Source organism: Oryza glaberrima, chromosome 6, assembly GCF_000147395.1.
Source record: "Oryza glaberrima chromosome 6, OglaRS2, whole genome shotgun sequence".
Classification (NCBI taxonomy): Eukaryota; Viridiplantae; Streptophyta; class Magnoliopsida; order Poales; family Poaceae; genus Oryza; species Oryza glaberrima.
Genome location: NC_068331.1, coordinates 22,615,658 through 22,637,125, shown reverse-complemented (window position 1 = coordinate 22,637,125; position 21,468 = coordinate 22,615,658). Strand labels below are relative to the sequence as shown.

At 40.4% G+C, this 21,468-nt stretch overlaps 2 protein-coding genes and 1 long non-coding RNA gene across 8 annotated transcripts; 2 read left to right on the top strand and 1 right to left on the bottom strand.

Annotated features, from left to right (window-relative positions):
• Nucleotides 1-1,214: 1,214 nt before the first annotated feature.
• Nucleotides 1,215-3,046, bottom strand: LOC127775694 (protein OVEREXPRESSOR OF CATIONIC PEROXIDASE 3). The gene is made up of 4 exons (XM_052301980.1): nucleotides 2,855-3,046; nucleotides 2,124-2,483; nucleotides 1,656-1,955; nucleotides 1,215-1,559 (listed from the first exon to the last, which is right to left on the bottom strand). The coding sequence occupies exons 1-4, from the start codon at nucleotides 2,996-2,998 to the stop codon at nucleotides 1,413-1,415; spliced, it is 951 nt and encodes a 316-aa protein (XP_052157940.1). The 5' UTR covers nucleotides 2,999-3,046; the 3' UTR covers nucleotides 1,215-1,412.
• A 1,841-nt stretch (nucleotides 3,047-4,887) lies between these two features.
• On the top strand, nucleotides 4,888-6,566 carry LOC127775784 (uncharacterized). Its single transcript, XR_008018035.1, has 2 exons — nucleotides 4,888-5,026; nucleotides 6,194-6,566. It is a non-coding gene; the product is annotated as an uncharacterized LOC127775784 (long non-coding RNA).
• Nucleotides 6,567-8,773: 2,207 nt separating this feature from the next.
• LOC127777301 (uncharacterized) lies at nucleotides 8,774-13,851 on the top strand. 6 transcript variants are annotated; one of them, XR_008018311.1, is made up of 5 exons: nucleotides 8,774-8,979; nucleotides 9,828-10,244; nucleotides 10,454-12,382; nucleotides 12,494-12,565; nucleotides 12,906-13,851. XR_008018311.1 is itself a non-coding variant. In XM_052303877.1 (3 exons), exons 2-3 carry the CDS (start codon nucleotides 9,849-9,851, stop codon nucleotides 11,264-11,266), a joined length of 1,209 nt encoding a protein of 402 aa, XP_052159837.1. In that variant the 5' UTR covers nucleotides 8,774-8,979; nucleotides 9,828-9,848; the 3' UTR covers nucleotides 11,267-13,851. The 6 variants fall into 6 exon arrangements, 1 of the variants encoding a protein (XP_052159837.1); XR_008018308.1 differs by having other exon boundaries at nucleotides 12,494-13,851; XR_008018309.1 differs by having other exon boundaries at nucleotides 10,454-12,565.
• Nucleotides 13,852-21,468: the final 7,617 nt, after the last annotated feature.

Below are 21,468 nucleotides of genomic sequence, written 5' to 3'. Positions count from 1 at the left end.
TTTTGGAACGGAGGGAGTATCATGTAAAACAAAGGTACAATGCATCGATCATGATTTTAACTCAGTGGTGACAGGTGAATTTTAGGTGCAGAATAAATATCTAATGTATATGTAAATCACCAACATCTGTTTACTCCCTCTAATTTTTAGTATATCTCTAATGATTCAATCACACATGCCCCCACAGGTCTTTCTCATTCCTTCCAACCTCACTATCACTGTGTTGCAGCCTTGCAGGTCCCCAGATGCTACCTCCCTCCCCTGTTTCCACATAGTTTCCTTCTGATGAACTCCGAAATTTCTCCATCTGCCCCAGTAATCCACAGTACATGGCAACAATTTCATATTACATAATAGAAATCATCATAGAGTTGCAAAGTTTTGAAAGACTGATAAATATAGACTGGTGTTCCTAAAGAAGTGACAATATATCTACCCTGTAGATATACTTAATCTTCTGTGTCACTCACACATGAGCCTCTCATGATGACATGACCAACGCAAAGAGCTGAGCTGACCACAAGCCCAAACTACTCACATTGAAAATAGCAACACGATTTCGATTAAAGTAAGGCAAAGCATGGGTTTGATCTAATAGAGTACTAAAAGTCACCTATCGTGGACCACAAACATTCAACTCAAAAATGTGAACGTTAAAACATTTAACACAATCGTGTCAGCTACTCTGTCGCTGCCTTCCCAAACTTACTGGCATACAACTTCATCTTAAATCCCTACACTTAGGGTGAGTTTGAGTTAGGGTGAGTTTGAGGAGAAGGGGATTGAGAAGATACGCAAAACGATGTGAGCCATTAGCGCATGATTAACTGAGTATTAACTATTTTAAATTTTAAAAATGGATTAATATGATTTTTTAAAGCAACTTTCCTATAGAAAATTTTTGCAAAAAATGCACCGTTCAGTAGTTTAGAAAGCGTGCGCGCGGAATACGATGGGCTTTCTCACCCAATCCCCCAGGAACCAACGCACCCTTAATACTTCTGGCATAAAAGAAAAACATATACGGGATTACTGGGCACATATCCCAAAAAACCAGACTAGAGAAAAGATTATGTGAAACGCCTTGCTTCCAATAAGAAAACCAATCTAAGCAAGAACAAGACAGAATCTATTGTGACATTTATCATCCAGAAAATCAAGATCTGGTCAACAGAACCCAAGCCGACTTTCACTGAAGCTAATAGTCAAAATGGTGGTCCAGAGTGCAACAAATAAAATTATCGAAGTGGCAATTAAGAGTTGTACCTGTCACATTGGTTGATATGGGAGTACTAATATAAAACATACTCCATATTGGGCTTGCAGAAATTCTTCTACTTCAAAAATTCAAATTTAGAATTTGCAAATAGTTCAAATAGGAAACCATCATACATGCTAATTTGAAGTAATTATCAACTAGCTATGGTCTCAGATAGGGATCTCTTGAATGCAACTCGATGGTCAGGTACCCCATCCTGTTCCCTTCTATCCTCAAACCACTTAACAATGGTCTTCCGTGGAAGGCTTGTCACTTGAACTATGCTGCTGATCATTGTATTCTGGATCCAATGCAAGAACAAACATAAAATTTAAGCAATGAAGTGAAATGTACTCCACTGAATGAAAAGGATGATCAGAGTGGAAAATTCACTTACTGTGGGGCGTTTGGTTCGGGAGTAGACTCTTTCTAATGTCTCCAGTTGCACCTTTTTTAATCTTTTCTGTGAAGACCATTCTGCGCACATGACATGAACAGGAAGTTCCGTATGTGGCTTGGTTTCAGTGACATCAGCGTTATCAACTACTGGAGAGGGCTCTATTTCCTTGATTTCAGGTTTAGAAGGGTCTTCATCAGGCAAAGAATCAGACATGAATAGAAGTTTTGGAGGTGGATTTCGGAGCAATTCAATGACCAAAGTCCTATCCAGGCCTAGTTCCCCTGCAAGATTCTTTATCTACAATGGAAACAATTCATATAAGACAACAGAAAAAAAAACCTTCGATAATTTAAAGTTTGGATATATACCTATTACTACTATAAAGGAACGCTTCCTACAAACAGAAACTAACAGATTTCAGAAATGGAAATTAAATAGAATCCAAGTGGATATTTATCTACTCACACTGGTTTTACGGCGACCTATTTTGAGAGCACGAGCCAGCCTCTTAAGTTGCCAGTTTTTCAGCTCTGGCCGTTTGATTTCATCCGTTTTTTCATCATTCCCATAAGCCTCAGAGCCTAATGACGAACCCTCTGCAGATTCATCAGCATCAGCAATATCCCCGATTGCCTCTGCCAACTCCTGCTCAAATCTTGCCATATCTTCTTCTGAAATTCCATCGTCATCATCCTCAACAGACAAATCATCATTCTTGAGATCTTCTTCCAACTGCTTAAAAAGTGCTTCCAGCGCGTCGTCATCGTCTTCACCACCACCGCCAATATCATCCTCTGCTACAACCTCCTCATTCTGGATTTTATTCTGGAATACATAACATTTTATCAACAACCCTTCCAGCCACAGCTTACGTGAGGGAACATTTAGGGGACAGACACATAAATCTCAAACACATCCGAGATAAAGATATGCACGCAACAAACAAAAAAAAATCGATAATATTCTCCAACTACAGAATAAGATAAGGTCAGTACGATAAGGAAAACAGTATAAACGATTCTGCAACTCCTCTCGATGAGTAGGTGTAAAACGCAACAAATTCAGCAATTCACCAACCCGAATTTCCAGTCGCTCGCAGGGCGCCATCTCATCTACACTACTCTATCTACATCTACAGTTAAAAAAAAAAAAAAAGAAGAGGGGTTTAGAGGAGGAAGCAGTAACTGCGAGGTGACCTTGTACTTGGAGGGCCTCCGGCGAAGGGCGCAGGCGACGCCCCGCGGCGAGCGGCGGAGGAGCGGCCGTGCCAGGAACACTCGCGCCCCTGGCGCGGCGGCGGCCGCGGCCACGGCGAGCGGCGCCCCCACCATCGCCGCCATTTCCGCGAGCTCTCTCTTCGGATATTTTCGCTCCCACCTCTGCCCTCCTCTCCGTGGGATTTTTTGGTTTCGCAGAGTCCAGAATCCAAATGGGCCGTCTCTCTTCGTCTGGGCCCATTTTGTCCTCAGTTCTAGCCCATAAATAAAATAAAATAAGTTCACCTTCGGTCCCTCTATTTTTACGTCGAGTTTTCACTTTTGCATGGTGTTCTTTTGTCCAAAGATGAAGATTAAGATTAAGTTTTTTATACAAAATGAGATGGTATTAACGTATGATTGATTGAGTTTTAATTATTACAAACTTGAAAAATATATTAATATGATATTGTAGAGCAACTTTCATATAGAAAGTTTTTGCACGAAACAGACCGCGTGCCACGAAAATCTTAATCTTAATTCAACTATTGTTAGGGAAAAGAACATGACTGCAATACCGGATTATCCAAGGTCCGAGGGACGCACCCGTGCTTCGCCACTATCACCACCATCCTCGTCAGAGTCTAGGTGGTCACCGGTGTCGGTGCCGCGTTGTGTCCTGTCATGGAGCAAAGAGCGAGAAGCCTAGAAAAAGAAGAAAATGGAAGAAGAAAAGAGGAGTGTGAGACTGATAGGTGGGTCTCACACCAACTCAGCCAAGTTGATCGCAGTCAAATCGTCACGTTAGTTGAACCCGGTGCACAATACTATTATGGGACCTTGTGTAATATGGCATCACAAGTTGAGGCATCACAAGTTGTGGGATACATTATACTTTATCCGTTTGTGAAACGGAGGAAGTATATGATATTGTGGTTCAGGACGCGCGATTTCAAACGGGACGTTAAGATGAGAGATCTGAAGTGAACTTATTTCATAAATAAAATGGGCTGGAACTTTAGGCCCATAATACGTGGTCTTTGTTGGGCTCAATATCAGTAGGAGAGATGTGGGGCCCATCTAGCAGTAGGAGTGGGTAGTTAGCCGAACCGGTCAGAGACGCGTCAAGAAGACGACGCCAACGCGGCGGCGGCGGCGGCGAAGAGGAAGGCGAGGAGCTCGTCGTCGCCGGCACGCGCGCAGCGCAGCGCAGGGTCGCCGACTTGCGTGTTGCGGTCGCCTCGCCTCGCCTCGCCGCCCCGCGCTGTTGATCGGTCGGCGAGGACAGGAGGCGCCGAGGCGGGGGTGATGCGGCGGTCGTCGAGCGGGGCGCGCGTGTCGTCGGAGGGCGGCAGCGGCGGCGGCGGAGAGATCGAAGGAGTGGGGCTGCCGACGTGCGACCCGCAGTCGGCGGCGGGGCGGAGGGAGGCGGCGCGGGCGCGGGTGCTGCAGCGCGCCGTGCACTGCATCCCGCTCGTGCTGATCCTCTGCGCCCTCCTCCTCTGGCTCTCCGCCTCTTGAGCCTCTTCGGTGAGCACCAACTAATCTCCATATCTCTCTCTCTATGTCGATGGCGAGATGCTAATTAGCTCAGTAGGATAGCGATCGTCGCGGCGTGAGCATGATCTGATCGAATCTTGCCCCCATTTCTTGGAAAAAGGGCGCTTCTTGTCTGTATGATCTATTTACGAATCACATCCCAGCATCAAGTTGAAAATTTTTGAGCAACGATCCGAAATGGTTTCAGGAAAATGCTTAATAATCCCAACAATATCAAGACTGGTATCGTCTCACTGCAATCTGTAACTCTCTACTCCTCTTGTTTCTTCTTGCTTGCTTGTAAATTTCGTTGCTGAATTTGCTTTTTTTTGGGATGTTTCCGCAATCCTCGTCAGTACAAGCAGACTAATATATTCCCTTGGGTGCATCAATTTTGTTCCTTTCTCCTTTGAGATCGTTTGATTTCCCGTGAGGATTAGCCCTTTTCCTTCTTGCTCAGTCCGATCTTAGCGAAAATAACTGATTTGCAGATCTGCACTAGAATTAATTCAAGAGGAAAGACGAATGGTCTGGTGGTGAGGAGGTTGTTTAACAGTTTAAGCTCCCGACCACTCGAGTTATTGGATATTGGGGATGATTGGCATGCTACTATGGCAGTCCATCCCCTCTAATGTGAGTGCTAGAACTCCTGTTTCAAAAAGAAATTCATGAAATATAGTTGCTTCAGCACTTCTTTTGCAAAATGTTTCTTTACCTTTGGTGAAATGGAAGTACGGCAAAAACAAGAAGACATAAACTGATAGTCTTAACTAGTTGCCAATCATAAAAAATCCTGTTAGTTACATGCAAGCTTTTGTTGCTTATGAGGAAGAGATGTTGGAGGATCTGGGTTAGAGAAAGATTGATCCTTGTTTATGGTAATCAACCTCCAACCTTCCTTCCTGTCTCTTTGAGTTTGCTTTATCCTTAGTGTGCGTGCATCCGATTTGTACTCGCAAAAGAGAAACAACCATAAATTAGTATAAGCTATATTTATATTTTGTAAAGAAATAATGGGACAGATTGGTTCAACCAGTAGGGTAAACTTTTATTGATGAAATAATTGACATTGTTTGAGAGAAATTGACAGCTGATTACATGTGATGTGATAGGAATATAATATACACAATGGTCGAACTTGAAAAGAACTTTAGCATGCAATGGGGATCATCTCCAGCATCCGATGCTAAAGATGCTTCCCTGAGGCTCCTAAAGTCTTTCACTCCTCATAAATGGATTTTCTCCACTTTGCAGTTTCAACGCTTGTTTTTGCATCCTGGAGTTCTGTCACATACATATATATCTTTTTTTTATTCGATCAGTTATCGCTGTAGAAAATATGCTCTGTTGTGACATCGCAGTGCAACATGGGATGTTATGCACTTGTCCTCAGAGCAGTCCCTTTGTATGCCACCACTACTAAACCACATATCAATTTCTTTGCTATGGTTACTCTACCTCGTGACCGATGAACCAATTTTTTATAGCAATCATCAGTTGATTAAGAAGTGTGACACCAGATCGAAATGTGCTTTCAACTGCAATACACATAAACTGATTTTGCAATGACTTGGCAATCTAGGCCTTCTTATATATTTGATTGCTCATTGTAGATAGGGTCCTTCCCCTTAAGGCCTCACTGTTGGGGCATAAGCTCCCTCTTTCTACCCATATATGCAAGGCACCTCTCTACCCTGTGTTTTAGCTTGCACCCGTCATTGTGATTTTGCATAAATATGGTTATGTTTGCTTTCGCACCCAAATGCTTTCTGACGTCAATGATTTTTCTGATGTATGCAGATTGATAACCAATGGGTGTTTCAAGTGGATCTAACGCCACAACGTAGAGTTTATAGAGAAAACAAAATACAAGTGAACTAGATCAGGCATGATCAAGTAAAACACAGAGACATTAAGTTACAAAAAGATTACCAAAGCAAGAAGCTCATCTACTACAGTTATATTTTTTTGGTTTCCCCTGAAAAGGGTAGCTGTTTTCGGTATAGATATTCTTTGAACTTTAGATTGGAGATGAGATGATTTGGCGACCATTACAGTTTGTATACAAAGGAAGTGTTTACTCTTTTCCTACACTAAACATGTATAATACTTACATCTGATGCTATTCTTCCAAATTCTATACACGTGAATATGTGATTTCGCTGGCGGCTAATTTGCTGAGGTTTTAGCAGCTGTGTTTGTTTGTTGTCTAAATCGATGTGAAGTTTTTCTGTAGCCTAAGCCTTTTCTGGTTTAGGGTCTGTTGTAAAACTTTCTCTCCTTCTTAATACAAAACTTGGCCGGTTTCTTTTGCTGGCCCGGCGAAAAAAAGAACATGTGATTTCTTTGCTTGCCTCCAGTTTGTGTTGTGCATATACCTCTGTTGTAAGTTATCCTTTTATTCTGTGCTTCGATTGCATCCCCCGGTGTATAAAGGGTCAAATGATAGTTCATACAAGTAAATATATATGATTACATTTATAATATTTAGATCCATGATTACATTGATAATTTTACATGATTACATTACAATCCATGATTACATTGATAGTATTTAGATGAATAATTTTTTTCTTGTTTTAAGGTAAATATAAAATTTTAATCCACTGTAATTTAACTTACAAACTCTAGATCCAGCACTAGCTGTGCCAGACAAGAAGTTAAAGCCAAACTCCATTCCATGGCAATTCGTTTGTCTTAATCGTAGCCATTTCGACAAAAAAATGTCTAACCATAATTTGTTTTGGTCGATTTTGACACCCAGAAACCAAATTCTTGTGGATGTCAATGGCAGACCGAACTGTCACTGTTTCACTATCGCAACAACCATATTATTAATAATATTATCATACGCTATCACAAAAGGTATCCATCTATTACACTAGAAAAGTATGATCTATCCAGTGAGATAGGCTTTTGGATGGTTACTATATGCGTGAAGCAAAATCTGCAACTCTGCACACACGGCCACAAACACAAAAGCTCAATTCAGAAAAAGAAAATTGAAACCATGCAAATTCTGGCGAAAGAAATCTCATGTGTCCTAATAAACGCAACAAAAATCCGAGATGTCTCTTTTAAAATTTGGCCAGGCCAATGGGAGCCACCCGTTGCATCCGACCAAACAAGGCTTGAAAGCTAAGTGCTGAGGAATGTTGTACCCTTTGTGTCCAACTCATACTATCTCGAATTAATCTAGTTTTTGTTGGTTGATTAATCTGTAAAAAAAACTTATCTTTGTGCAGTTTTTATTGTTTTTCTTTGTTGGTCATTCACTCGTCCTTTCCTGCACCGCAAGGAATATGAAAGCCAAGTGATGAAGCAAAGCAAAACTGACGGTTTGCTCCTAAACTTGACTGCCAAGCCAGAAGCAACCCAACGAATGAATGCTAGGAGTATAATTTATGCGCTAAACCTTGGCTACCATTTAAGCTAGAAATTTTTTAAAAAAACTCTCAGCAAAGGAAGCATTAGAGTTACAATCGTGGAGTAGTTGACGCATAACTATACTTACAATATGTAAAAATTATAGTGAATATAATTATACACATATGGTGCGTATCTGTATTTTCTAAAAATCAAAAAGTTATATACTTGCACTCAATTTGATATAAAAAATGCTAGCATGAATGAGTTGCCAACGCAACAAAACTTTTATTCAACACCCCTATATTTATTATAATAATTCATTTTCAAAACTATAATATTTACCGAAATAGACATTAAACATATAGTACCTGATCAGTAACATGCCTATTTCATTTATTGTAGGTAGTGACGTAGTTTTCGGTGACATGCTGACACATACATAAAAGCTAAGAGCTAAGTTTACGACTCATCATTCTATTTTAGATTTTCAACAAACCATTAAAAAAATATGCTATGGATGATTTATGACCATTCCTCAGGTATAAAGAAATGTTATATACATTTATATTTTGAATGCCTATTTAACAAATACCTAATTAAAAGATGAATAACATAACTATGAATTCCTTAATATCATACCAATAATGTAAATATTACATTTCTCGACGATCAGTCACATGTCAACAAATATTCTCTCAGACAATTGAGCAGGTACTTTAAATTTAAAAAGTATAAAAACAAACAAAATGACCACAAAACCCCATCGGTCACCGACCCTTCTCCGAACAGGAAAAGAAATCGGCTTGCAACAGCAAAAAAAAACCGACAGCCAGCCAGTCACCGACTCTCACCGGTGGCAGCATCGCCACCAAGAACCCTATCCTCCGCTGGCCATCCGATCTCGATCGGACGGCCAGCAGCTGCCGCGCTCCAGCGCCGTTCCGATCCGACGGCCGAGATCCCACGCGATCCCATCCCACCCTCGCATATAACCGCGGCCGCATCACGGATTAATAGCGAGTTTAATCACAAGAAGAAGAAGAGAGAGAAAAAAAGAGAGAGAAGAAACCACACCGCATTAGCAGCAGCAAAAGATTTCCTCGTTTCGCTTCACGAATTTTTGTTGCCCTCGCCCAATCCGCAGCGCGAGGAGAGGGAGTTCTCGCGGCGATTTCTCGTCGCCCCTCTCGGCCGCTGCCGGGATCGCAGCTCGCAAGGTTCGTGACCCCTTCCGATTTTGTGTTCATTTTCTTTTTTTTTCTTTTTTTTTTGGTGTTGTTCCTGTGCGGGAATTGGGGAGGAAAAGGGGAGGGGAGAAGGGGTGGAGCCGCGGTGAAATTTTGGGGGGTGGTGATTGATATGCTCTACTGTTTGCTTTGGTCCCGATTGACCAGTTCAAATGTTCTTGCTTTGGTCGGTGCTCGGGTTTGATTTGACGCTTGGTTTAGATCGTCTTGGTGCGCGTGGTCTGGTATCGTCGTGGCGCTGTTCTTGCGCCTCTTGTGTTGTGATTGCTGTTGTTTTTCTTTTTGGGGGGAATCGCTTGGTTGGAGTTCGTAGTTTGTTAGAGTTGCTGTTTTGGGGGTGGTGTATTTCTCTTATTTTTGTTTGGTTTGTTCGATTTCCGGGCGGGATAGTTGTTCTGATTTTGCTGCAATCTGCCGCAAAATCGCTGTTGCTGAGGTGATGGATGGTCCGTGCAGTTATTTCGATCGGCCTATGTGATCCATTGCGAGTTTTGTTCTTGTAATAGATCGATAGACCCGTATGCTCCGGATGTAATGCTTCCGATTTCCACAACCTAAATTGCGTTAAGTAGTGATCTATATAGGGCAATAGTCAAAACAATTTATTGATTCACGAATCCTTGTTCATAGCATATTTCAGATTTCGCATTGCAATCTGTTGTGATTTTAGCAATGTTATAAACTAGGATACGTTTTTTTCTGTGTAATCTGCATTAGACCTTGTAGAAGTTGAAAAAAAAAATTGTATTGTGATTCATCCCGTAATCCACTTTGCTAGATTATTGATTATTACTGTTCTTTTTTTTTGTTTGTGCCAGTTTTGGAAAGGAAACAGGTTGATGAAGTTGGTCAAAGGGAGCAAGGTGGAGGTGTTGCAGGAGGCGGAGGTGCCCCTAGGTTCTTGGAGGGGTGCTGAGATTGTATTAGGCAATGGGCAGAGCTTCTATGTGAGATATGATCCTTCTCCGGTTGACTCTTGCGCCGCTGTCGAGAGGGTGCAGAGAAGGTTGATAAGGCCTTGCCCCCCTCGAGACGATTCAGTATGCTGGGCTGTGGGCGACATCCTTGAGGCCTTTGATAGCTACTCATGGAAGATTGCTGAGATGGTGAGAGTGCTTGGCAAGGATTTCTATCTCGTCAGGCTCCTCGGATCTTCGCTGGAGCTGAGAACACATGCGTCGGAACTTCGGTTGAGGAAGCATTGGAAAGATGGCAAATGGACAGTTCTTCAGAAGGTAATGGTCCATTCCTTCAAATTCATGTTATGGAATTATTCATGATTAGTTTTTTTGACTGAAAAGTAGAATAAGCTACTTTATTTCCTTAAGTTGAATAAATCAGCTGGCAGATTGCCACTGTCTTATCTTCAGCAAATCTGTTATTGAAAATTCGATTTTAATGTATCGATAAAACATCCTAATGACTTGTCTCCAATTGATTTCAGGATTCTACAAAGTGCTTCGGTGGTTCATTCAGAGGTCAACCAAAATCTGGAAATCTTGGAAGCAATTTTGGCAAGCAAAGGCAGCCATATTGTGCAATGGACAACAATCTTCTACTGAAGAACCAAAAAGCTTTGGAGGGTGATAAGTCTAGAGGCATGAAGAGAAAATCATCTGCTATTACACACCCAACCCAGTGCAGTGAAGTGACTAGAGGCATGAAGAGATTACAGACACCCCATAGAGATGGAAGGCACGCAGCGCTGGTTGCTGGAGTTTCTCCTCGTTTGGCTGAAAAGGTAGATGCTGTTGATTCCCCATGCTTAATGCTGGGTGAAAAATACATGCATGCTTCCTTAAATAAGAGAAAAAATGGTGTTCATACAACTAACTTGGCTGGGGTAAATGTGGATACTGAAAATAAATTCCGTCCTTTAACAAGTGCTTATCCTAGTGACACCGAGAGTATCTCATCCTCTGTTGGTAGTTGTAGTCCGAGCAGTAGTCCCTGTAGTTCACGACACTTTTACTCAGCCTACCAAACTGGTGATATCTGTAGTAGAACTGATGGTGCTGAAGCTGCCGTATCTGAAAGGGAAACATCTCAACATGATAAGATTATACCAAAGGAAGATACCCATTTGCTGGAGTTGCATGCTTATCGTGCAACAATGTTGGCATTGTATGTTTGTGGGTCAATTAGCTGGGAGCAGGAGGCTTTGTTGACTAATCTAAGGCTTACACTGAACATATCAACTGATGAACATCTAGCTGAGTTGAGGAGTATGGTTTCCTCGGCTATTACTTCTAGATAGCAGTTGTAGTTACTTGCTTGGTGACTTTTATGACATCTTTGTTGTCTTGAAATCATTGTAAGTTGGGAAATCCCATTAAGTATGAGGTATTTGAGTAGTTGATGTTCTGTATTACCTGTTAAAAGAGTTACCTAGTCAGATCATTTTTGTACCATAGACCTTCCAAGAAACATGAAATTTTGCTACATTTTCTCAAACAATTACTGTTCTTCACTTATTCACACTGAAGTTTGTAGCTTTACATTGCTTATATGTTGCTTGTGATCATCTGATTGAATTTTACAGTACTATGATCAAACTCTGCTTTCATTTCAGTGGTACAATATGAAAGTGAGGTCTACGTTAGTGAAGTCCAGTTGTATATATTTGAGCCTTTATGCTGCCAATGATTTTACTTACCCGGGCTATTTGATCCATTGTTTTTTTATTATTCAACATTGTTAGATGTCATGAACATTTGTGCAGGACCTATCATGGTGAGAACCCCATTATTAAGAAAAAAACTGTTGAGCAGCGAGTAATATTCGTATGTTATGTTCAGATGCCATTTTCTTGTCTAGATAGTTAACTGACCTTACAAATTGCAAATGCATCTTTGTACTCGGGAAATTACCACTCAAGGATTGTTCTTGGCAAAGTCTGCAATGAGAAAAGTTGGAAAATGGAAATCTGATACTTCTCATGAATTTTCCAGGGCCGAAGTCGGAGGCTTGTAAAGCATCCTTCTGTAGGTCCATGTCGATGGAGGAGTCTGCCACATGGTTTGCTGTATGTTAAATGTGGCAACATTCCATCGAACTTCTGTTGGTACCTTGTTTGTTTTTGTTATTCCTTTTGCTTTAGGATTATCTTTTCTGCTGCCTTTTCTTGTGATTGGCCACTAAATTTCTCGAGAACATTATGAAGTGCATAATTTCCATAAGTTTACACCACATTCATAGAAAATAAACAAAAGTACATGGTTGGCACATCTGAATCAATTACCACTAAAAAAAGGAAGATGAACTTATTTTCATATTGATATATTTTGATATATTTTTTTCTCTTTAGAATGTGAGGCAACTGAGAGGAGTACCTGCAGATTTTGCATGACATGGTAAATAGTGTTTACAATTGGTAAGTTTAAATTTGTAGGTCAGTAATGATAATACAATTATAAACATCGTAGTTCTAACCATGTGATTTTTAACACCTATTTGCAATATGCACATTACCCTTTGTTACCAGAAACAGAAATTACAGAGGGATCTTCAATCTGAATATGACCTGCAAAGACTTTGTAAGAGGCCTTATTTCAAGGTATATATGGTGACTACTGAATTAATGTATGCACCATGGCATTGTTGATCACTGAGGCATCTAGCTGGCTTGTTGAATTCCATCACAAGTCACTCCTTAGTGCATGACTTATTATAGTTGACTCACATGGTTGCTTAGTGTTGTTTGAATGAGTTTTACCATCTAATATTTCTACATATGGATGCACAAATATTGTATTAGACATATGGATGCTTCCCACAGTGCTCTATCGTTGTTTCATGATATCCTAGGAAGCTCAATTTCTATGTTCAGAAGAGTGTGATGCTGAATTGTTTTTGCTTAGGAGAGAGTGTGCAGTCAGCTCAACTTTCCTATGCAGATAAGTTGTTTGCAGTATGAAAAGCAGGGAAAATTTCCAAAAGATTACTGGTGGTGTCACTTTGTCAACAACTACTTGTGTTACTGGTGGTCAATACCTTCAAGAACTCACGTGAGTTTGCTAAGTTGAGGACCTGCAACTGACTTCCAATTAAACAGAAGTTAAGGTAGGCAGGCGCACCTTGCAATTCGCAGCAGCAAGTCAGGTGAGGATGCACCATATTGTTTGCCTCACCTGTACTCGTATCTGCAAAATATAATTTACCTCTTTTAATGTTCATCTGGAAAATTACTCTTTAATTCAGATGCTTCACAAGGACTCAGGAGGTTCTCACGCAAAACGTGTGTCATGGTGTTTGTGTGTCAATCATTATTTGTTTTTAATTGCAAGCATTTCAAGTGGCTTGTTTGGCAGCAAAGTGTTACAATTTATTAGAGTACAATTAATTATGTCCTGAATTAATGATGTAAGTACGAGACACGCACTGAAAAAGGCTAGAGAGTTCTTGGCCGTCTTCTGTTCTGTGATTGTGGCATCTTGCATGCAGCTGGTATACTTTGATGGCTCCTAGTTGCAATTCTTTAAGTTGTAGTACGGTGTAATATGCCATTACTTGTTCCGGATGTACTGAAAGATGTAAAGTTGCTAGATCTGCATTGCTACGAATAATTTGTTCAGGTTGCACGCATTTGACAAGTTCCCTTTTCAGAAGAAGCATTATATGGTGCACCTGGTGTTTTCAGATGAGCAAGTGAGAAACCTCCGTTGAAGCCAACTGCAAGCAAAGAATATATGGAACATGTCCTTTGTCTCATTAGTTTGTATTAAACCGATGGTGATGCATTCCTTTTAATTCCATAAAAATATATGATGTGTTTGTTATTGAACTGTGTAATAATACAGACAAATGTCTGTTCAAATAAAGAGTCACTCTTTTATTCTCTCACTTGTGGATAATACTGCATATCAAAGTTTTAGGCAGGTCTGATGGCCCACCCGGATTGGGCCATCAGGCCTAATGGTAGCGCAACTGGGCTGTTCATTGCTTTAGTTTTTACCTTTTAGGAAAAAGTACATTGAAAGGCCTCTTGTCACCGCATTACAAAATCGTCCTTACGACGCATGTGGGCCCCCACATAAGCCTCATCATTTTTTTAGTTACTATTTAGTGAAACTGACGTGTGGGTCTAACTGTTTTTTTATTTTTTTTGGGATCAAATCGCTACGTAAGCGCCACATCGGATGGAGACCTAGTCAATTGAGCCACATAGGCGCTATGCCAGTTAAAACCAGGGATAATACCACCAAGGAACCTAATTAGCACTGGTTCTGTAAGTTGAGGGATGCGTTATATCCGGTTTTGCGGTTTAAGGACGATTTTGTAATTCGGTGACAAGATAAGGGACCTCCGGTGTACCTTTTGCTACTTTTTACTGCTGAAATTATCCTGTCGATATCGATTGGATTGAAAATTCAGAATTAGGCCCTGAATACATCATATTCCAGCATTCTAATTGTTCTCAAATGAATGTTTTTTTCTATGTTTTTTATGTGGCATCTTCCAATTCTTTGGCGACGTGTATCCTTCTAGATACTTCCAAAAACATACTACCTACATCCCTCAATGTTTGCGAAGGTTCATCTCGTTCTGACATAGTGGTGAAATCTGAAACTCTGTCATCAGGTTTGAAGTTTTGAACTCACCGAGTGATTTCAGAGGCTTTTTCTTAGAGGAAGTTTGTAAAGCATGGTCTTCGTTGGTTAGATCGCCTCCAAAATTTCCCAGTCATAATCTTTAGACTATTAATAGAAAAAAAAATATTTGTGTTTCTACAGAATATTTTCGCCTCGTGAAGCACATGAGAAAGAGGGCCAATAATGTTCCATTTCTGAAGAATGGCAAGTTTCTTCAAACCAAAAAAAAACTTCTTTCCGGTTAAGTGATGATGATCTAGTTGACGCATTGGTTCAGAGAAAATACCGTGTGTTGTTTGATGTGCTCTGCATTGGGTATCAACATCATGAAACGGAATCATCCACAGAAGCAGAGCAGAGAATCAGAGAGTACAAACGGATCATCAGGCGACGCAGACACTTTCAGGTTTCCACTCAAGGCAAGCAACATGTACTACAATGTTCTCCATTTCCGCATAAAAAAGTCCAAAAACGATTTCAAGGACAGCAGAGGCCGGCCATCCATCCTGTCCTGGCAAGATTCTGCAAGAAAGAATCAATGAAGCCAAGCCAAGCCACTGCTTTTATCAGCTTATGGGGCTCGTGGATTCTCCACGCCAAGGTGTTCGAGCAAATGCCCCAACGAACGAGGCTCTGGGGCCATGCCCATGCCAGGCGGGCGCGCGACAGCAGCTCGACCGGCGACCGGCTGGCCTTCCCCCCCGGGGACCAGCGGCGACGGCGACGGCGAGACGACGACCCACCCTGCAATCGATGCCTCCCCCTGTACGCCGCTGCCGCGACCAGCTCAACGAACACTGGCAGTCAGCCACTGCTGCTGCTGCTGCTGCTGCTGTCGCTGTCGTGAATGTTTATGCTGCATTTGCAGTGCATGGGCATGAGAGATGGAGCCATGGCTGACGACGACGACGACGATGATCCTGAGCACTGGAACAAAAGCGTACCAGACGCTGCCTCTGCCTGCATTGATGCTGCGAGATCGATGATGCAGTGATCCAGTATGCTCTGCCACCACCACTGCATGATTGTGTGTGGGCTGATCAGCTGATGCTTGGTTGCATTACATGCTAGTTAAGTTGCATACTTTTGCCGGGCCGGCTAAGAAAGGCCAACCAAATTTGCTTAAGATTGAAGAATATATACAAATATACAAAGTTATAACTTCAACAAGAAGTTGTTGAAGTAATGGAAGTTGTCACCGGAGCAACTTCCCAAAAGCAAAAGATTACACTAAGAGACTACTCTCCTATATTTTTGAAAACCCCAGCTTCCTTCCAAATGGCCACTTCCTCTTTGATTGAACCAAACAGGAAACCGGCTGAGCGCCGCTGGTTCTAAAACACACGCGCATTCAAATGATCGTCATCATTCAAATGATCGTATCAAAGAGCAATACTTTCCGTTTATCCAAAGCAAATTAAAACGTGAGAAATACTCAAGGGTCTTCCAGCTAGTTTCATAAGGTGATGGGCTAGCTAACCTGAGTTAGAAGTCTCATCATTTCTATTTATTTGATATTACAGTAGATCATTCTCTAATATTCACGTTTTTAGCAAATTAAAACGTGATATGGCATTTGACAAGTAAACGCAGCCAAATGGCAAGCAAAGCTAAGCTACTTCCTACTACGTATCTACTACTAGGCAGAGATGCCAACAACGAGCAGCAACTGGACCAAACTCCTCTCTCTGTCTGATCTCTCTGCTTGTGCTGTGGACCTGGTGTGTGCGTGCTGAGATGATCTGCTGCGTGTAGCTTTCGTCGCCACACTCACAATGACAGGTTATACTCACTTGCCCATTTTTGAGCAGTTGCTTCTGTTTCCTAGTCCTTATCTCTCGTCATGTGCATGCCGGTCATGTGATGATGGCTGCGTTGGATATAGCCCAAGAACATGTCTAGTGTAGGCTGTGACACTTGGCATCTCTCACCTATAGCTAGCCATTAGATTAATGATGATTAGTAATTGCCTTAATTTCAGTGTTAGTTTTGGGCTTTTGGCACCTTTGGTACACTATTATATCTCTCACTACTGAAGTTCTACTTTGAGATTTGTACTCCCTCCATACTCATAAAAAAGGTCGTTTATGACAATATTTAAGTCAAATCTTGAAAATATAAATCATGAATAACTCTCAAGTTGTTGAGTTTGAAAATGTAAAAATTATATGTATCGATTTGTCTTGAAAAATACTTTCATAAAAGTATACATATATCACTTTTCAATAAATATTTTTATAAAAACAAGAAGTCAAAGTTGTGTTTTGGAGACCGTGTCGCTGTTCTAAACGACTTCCTTTACGAGTATGGAGGGAGTAAGTTGTTAATAGTAAGTAGTAACATTTTTAGTTTGGAAACTGCAGGTTTCCTGTAACCGACGATGAGGGGAAAAAAAAACATAACTGCTTCTATTCCAGCCAAGGTTCATCTGCTCTGCTCTTCTACCAACGATGAAGATGGCTAGCTACTGACAATGCAGGTTAGTTGCAGTACTGCTCATCTGTAACATAGTTCCATTGAAAATTAATCAGAAGTTTTTGAGTTTCTCCATGCTCCGATCTTGTGTAGTAACTCAGTAACTCACTGTACATAGTGCATGACTTGGATTAGCTCAGAATATAATACATGCCCTCTCATTAATTTCTTGTCAAGACACAGCATGTGTTCTTTAGGGACAGATTAGCAAGAATCTATAGCAACTGAAGGCACTAGCTAGCCTACCAAGCTAGGGTAGTAATAAACAACTTAGTTAGCATACAGATGTGCACTTAATCAATTAAGCAAGGTTAGTACTAGCTTTCTAATTGTGCATGTGCCCTATTAACTGCATCTTGGATCACAAGTCCTAGTTGCATGTGCTGCATTAGTTAAGACTTGAAAGTAAAACTTTACCCATGAGGAATCAAATAATGGTACTCAGGGCTTATTCAGTTTGTTGCCTAATCAACCTATTAAAATTTGGCATATTTGGTTTCCTTACCAAGTTTGAGTAGTGTTTTTTAAGAGAGAACTTTTGGAACTACCAAATTTTAGTATGGTAGTAAGAGTATGTTTCATTTGTTACCCTACTAAAATTAGTATGGTAGTAAGAGTATGTTTCATTTGTTACCCTACTAAAATTTGGTAGAGTTGAAAATGGCAACAAACTAAACATGCCCTTACATGTAGTTTATACAAGAGTTACTGTGTCACACTCTCCTTCAATGCTCAAGAAAGTGCATGGTACAACACTCCATGAGGTCTCGGATTCATCCGTATCATCCACAATTGTAGGCATGTGCATATGATGGTGTATATGCATACATGTCTACCTTACAATACAATTAAAAAGAATATAAAAGCTACGATCGATCTTAGTTTTGTCGGTTAATCCATGCCAGCTAGCTTGATCTAAGCACATTTTAGTATTTTGGCGCCAATATTTACTAGTTCCAGTCTCATTATATTTTGGAGATGCATTCATGTCATGTGCTGATCATGCAGCAGAGTGTCAGTTAAGTAGTGCTAACCAAATTGTCCTTGGTCTTCATGTGCTAATTAAGCTTAGCTTAACCTCTCCAGCCATCATCTATTTCATCATTAACTATAGCTTCCCTAGTGGATAATTGAGGTGACACCTGTCTATTACATCCCTAATGATTGCATCATTGGTTTGTTTCACTGATGATTGCGTTGGAATTCAGCAGTCAGAAGCAAGCGATGATGCGTAAGACAACCAACTCCTTAATTGCACATGATGCTGTGCCACATTTTTCTCATAAGAGTCATACTCATGATGCTGCAGGATGATGATGATCAGCAGGCACAAGGGCATGGAGAACGATGCTTGAGAAGCACTAGTTTAGTACAAGATTTTTGTCTTGTCTTCAGTTATAGCTCAATCCAGCTTCAAAGATGTGTGAGTGCAACATCATACTGTGATACAATTCAAGGGGTTCTGCATGCTGTTTTTTTTTTTGTTGTTTTTTCATTCAGTCTAGTTTTCAGAGTTGTGCAGTACTACTGCTGTTTATTCATGAGAGTTAGGTCTACCACTGTTCCTGCTTTATGTTCTTGTCGTGTTCAATGCAAACCTAAAAAGAAATTAGGAGCGGAATTGTGACCAGCGAACAAGAATTTCAATCATGCAACGTTAGCATCAATCATATTAACTCCACTCTGCTGCCTTAGGCTGATCTCTCAAACAAACAAACAAACAAACAAGATGTGTCCCTAGCATAACATTGCTTGTTGGCTGGTGATGATGCAGATATTGCTTGAGACATCAGGATCAGATGGTGAGCACTGAACAAAGAGGATAAGTGCTGCTGGTGCCTGCCTGCAAGGAGCCAAAGGGACCTCTTGCTTCCTACCTGCCAATCACTTCTTCCCTAGCTCTCTCTCAATACTTTGGATCTGAAGCATCAAAACAATCTAGCTCATTGTCTGAACAGCAGCACATCAAAACTGCACCTGCTACTACACTACTACTCCATTTGTTACTACCTCACACCTGTCTCTACAAAGGTAAACATGCCATGTTTTGGCCATAAATTTGCTGTTCCTTAAAGCAAAGGTGAGAAGTAGTAGGCTACCAATCCTAGGAAAATGAGATGAACACTTTCAGACTACTGTTCAGATCAAACCAAGGTTCATGGACCTAAAACCCATTGATCTACTACATGATGCTTATTAATTAATTAATACTCGAGGAATTGAGAGCAAAATAATGCACTGCAGAAATTGAGCCACATGGGCTCCTCTCCCCTCTCTATTTTATGCATAGGAACAACTGTTTGCAGAGACTTGCAGCAATTACTGCACACATGTAGGAAACAACAAAGAATATATCCCGTTTTCTACTGTACCACATGCATCTCCAGGGGGACCAGAATTAAAATCACACATGACAAAGAACACAATTGCCCATCTCATGCATCCCATCTTCATCCTCATCTCATGACACACCTTGGCTAGCTGCTGCACTGGAACGAAACGGCTTCTGAAGTTCTCTTGCTGTGCTGCCTGCATTTGCAGCAAGTCACATTCCATTGCAGAGGATGCTTTTGCATGGGCTTTGTCAGATGATCAAGAAGAGGTTTTCAAGGCTGCAATGCTCCTGCCCATCAATTGTTGATGCTCTGATGGACCAGTGATTTTTTTTTCCCCTCAACTCTGAAGACTGGACCAGTAAGGATGTCTGCACTTGTTTACATATGGATGTAACTGAGTGGCTTCTATACTTCACCGGCTGGGTGTAGATAATGACGGCCACTGCTATCTTGGGACCGTTCATCTTTTAGCAACCTACGTATCGACGGAAAAGTAGCCATCCTGTTGCTAGATGCAGCTATCTTCCTAGGTTAAGATCCCTTAATAGTAATTAAATAATGCACATACACCCTGTGTTTTCAATTATTAACAGTGTGTAATTCCCTGTATTCCATTTATAGTGTGCTTTTAGAAGTACATGCCAAGCATCTATAAATCATATACTTCCTCCGTTTCACAATGTAAGACTTTCTAGCATTGCCCATATTCATATAAATGTTAATGAATCCAGACATATATATGCGTATAGATTCATTAACATCTATATAAAAATATGGGTAATGCTAGAAAGTCTTATATTATGAAACGGAGAGAGTACTACACATCCAATTTACAAATACTTGTCATTTTTAACACAAACGATATCAAACTTTTAAAATTTTTAACTATAAATAAATTTTGAAATATTTAATTTAGCCAAATGTAGTACTATAATGAAATTATATATTTGTTGATATTTTCTAAATATATATTGTAATAGAAATAGCGGTGAAAGTTATTTTTTACATTGTCTAAAACGATAAGTATTTATAAAATTAACAACAAGTTTTTCTTTAACCATGTATATATATATATATATTTGTTTTTCACTATAACTAAGAATTGGTCAGGAGCTTCGATTTGATATCCATAGAAACCGAGAGAGATAATCTTGCTTCACTTTAAGATTTAAACCCTCATGGATAGAGAATTAAATTTGAAAATATATTGGTCATTCATTTTTTTTCTCAGAAATATCTGAGATGCAATTTAGTTGGTAGAAACATACCACCGATATCGTTGAACTGTTGCACGAAAATGATGAGGGCGTGACAATGTGGGTGGTCTCGCGTGGCGACGGAGCAAGGGTAGAATACTAGATTTCTGGGACCACGTTACTATTGTTTATTTCTCCTCCTTCATATTGACATTTTTTTTTGTTTCTACCAATAAATGATGAGCTACAAAAGAATTTTTTTTATCACAGGTGATTACTCCTTTTTTTTTCCATTTTAAAGAGTGGCATTCGATGTCCAATGTCGTAATCGAAGTATGGATGTCAGAATAAATAGAATAATGATAAATGGAAAAAAGAGAAAATCCTTTAATTGTATAAGGGGCGGATGTAGCCAAGTGGATTGTGAATCCACCATGTGCGGGTTCACTTCCATCGTTCGCTCATCCCAATATTGCAAATTCTAAAATACAATTTTTTTATATTTCTAGGTACGTATTTAAACCAGCGAGACCGATCAGCGTGCCAATTCAAATGGACTAATTAGTTAATTGCTAATCACTAATTAATCAATTTCCAAAACGCTGTCGCTTTTGGTCTCGCACCTCGCCACGCGAGATCGACCACGTCGTCACGCTCTCGCCATTTTTACATAACGGTTCAGCGATATCTAACTATATTTCTAACAACTAAATCGCATCTAGATATTTCTGAGAAAAAAAAATGAATGAGCAGTTTCAAATTTAATTCCATGGATGTGTAATCTCCCCATACGGGGAAGCAACCTGTCTAAAAGATAGGTAATCTCCCCCTTTCCACCTTTCCAGAAGCGGTGAGTGGTAG

Coding starts and splice junctions, on each gene's coding strand:
- LOC127775694 (XM_052301980.1), bottom strand. CDS start 2,998: ATGGCGGCGATGGTGGGGGCGCCGCTCGCCGTGGCCGCGGCCGCCGCC. Junction 1,956..2,123: donor TAGGTCGCCGTAAAACCAGT/GTGAGTAGATAA, acceptor TTTCCATTGTAG/ATAAAGAATCTTGCAGGGGA. Junction 1,560..1,655: donor CCCGAACCAAACGCCCCACA/GTAAGTGAATTT, acceptor CATTGGATCCAG/AATACAATGATCAGCAGCAT.
- LOC127777301 (XM_052303877.1), top strand. CDS start 9,849: ATGAAGTTGGTCAAAGGGAGCAAGGTGGAGGTGTTGCAGGAGGCGGAG. Junction 10,245..10,453: donor AATGGACAGTTCTTCAGAAG/GTAATGGTCCAT, acceptor AATTGATTTCAG/GATTCTACAAAGTGCTTCGG.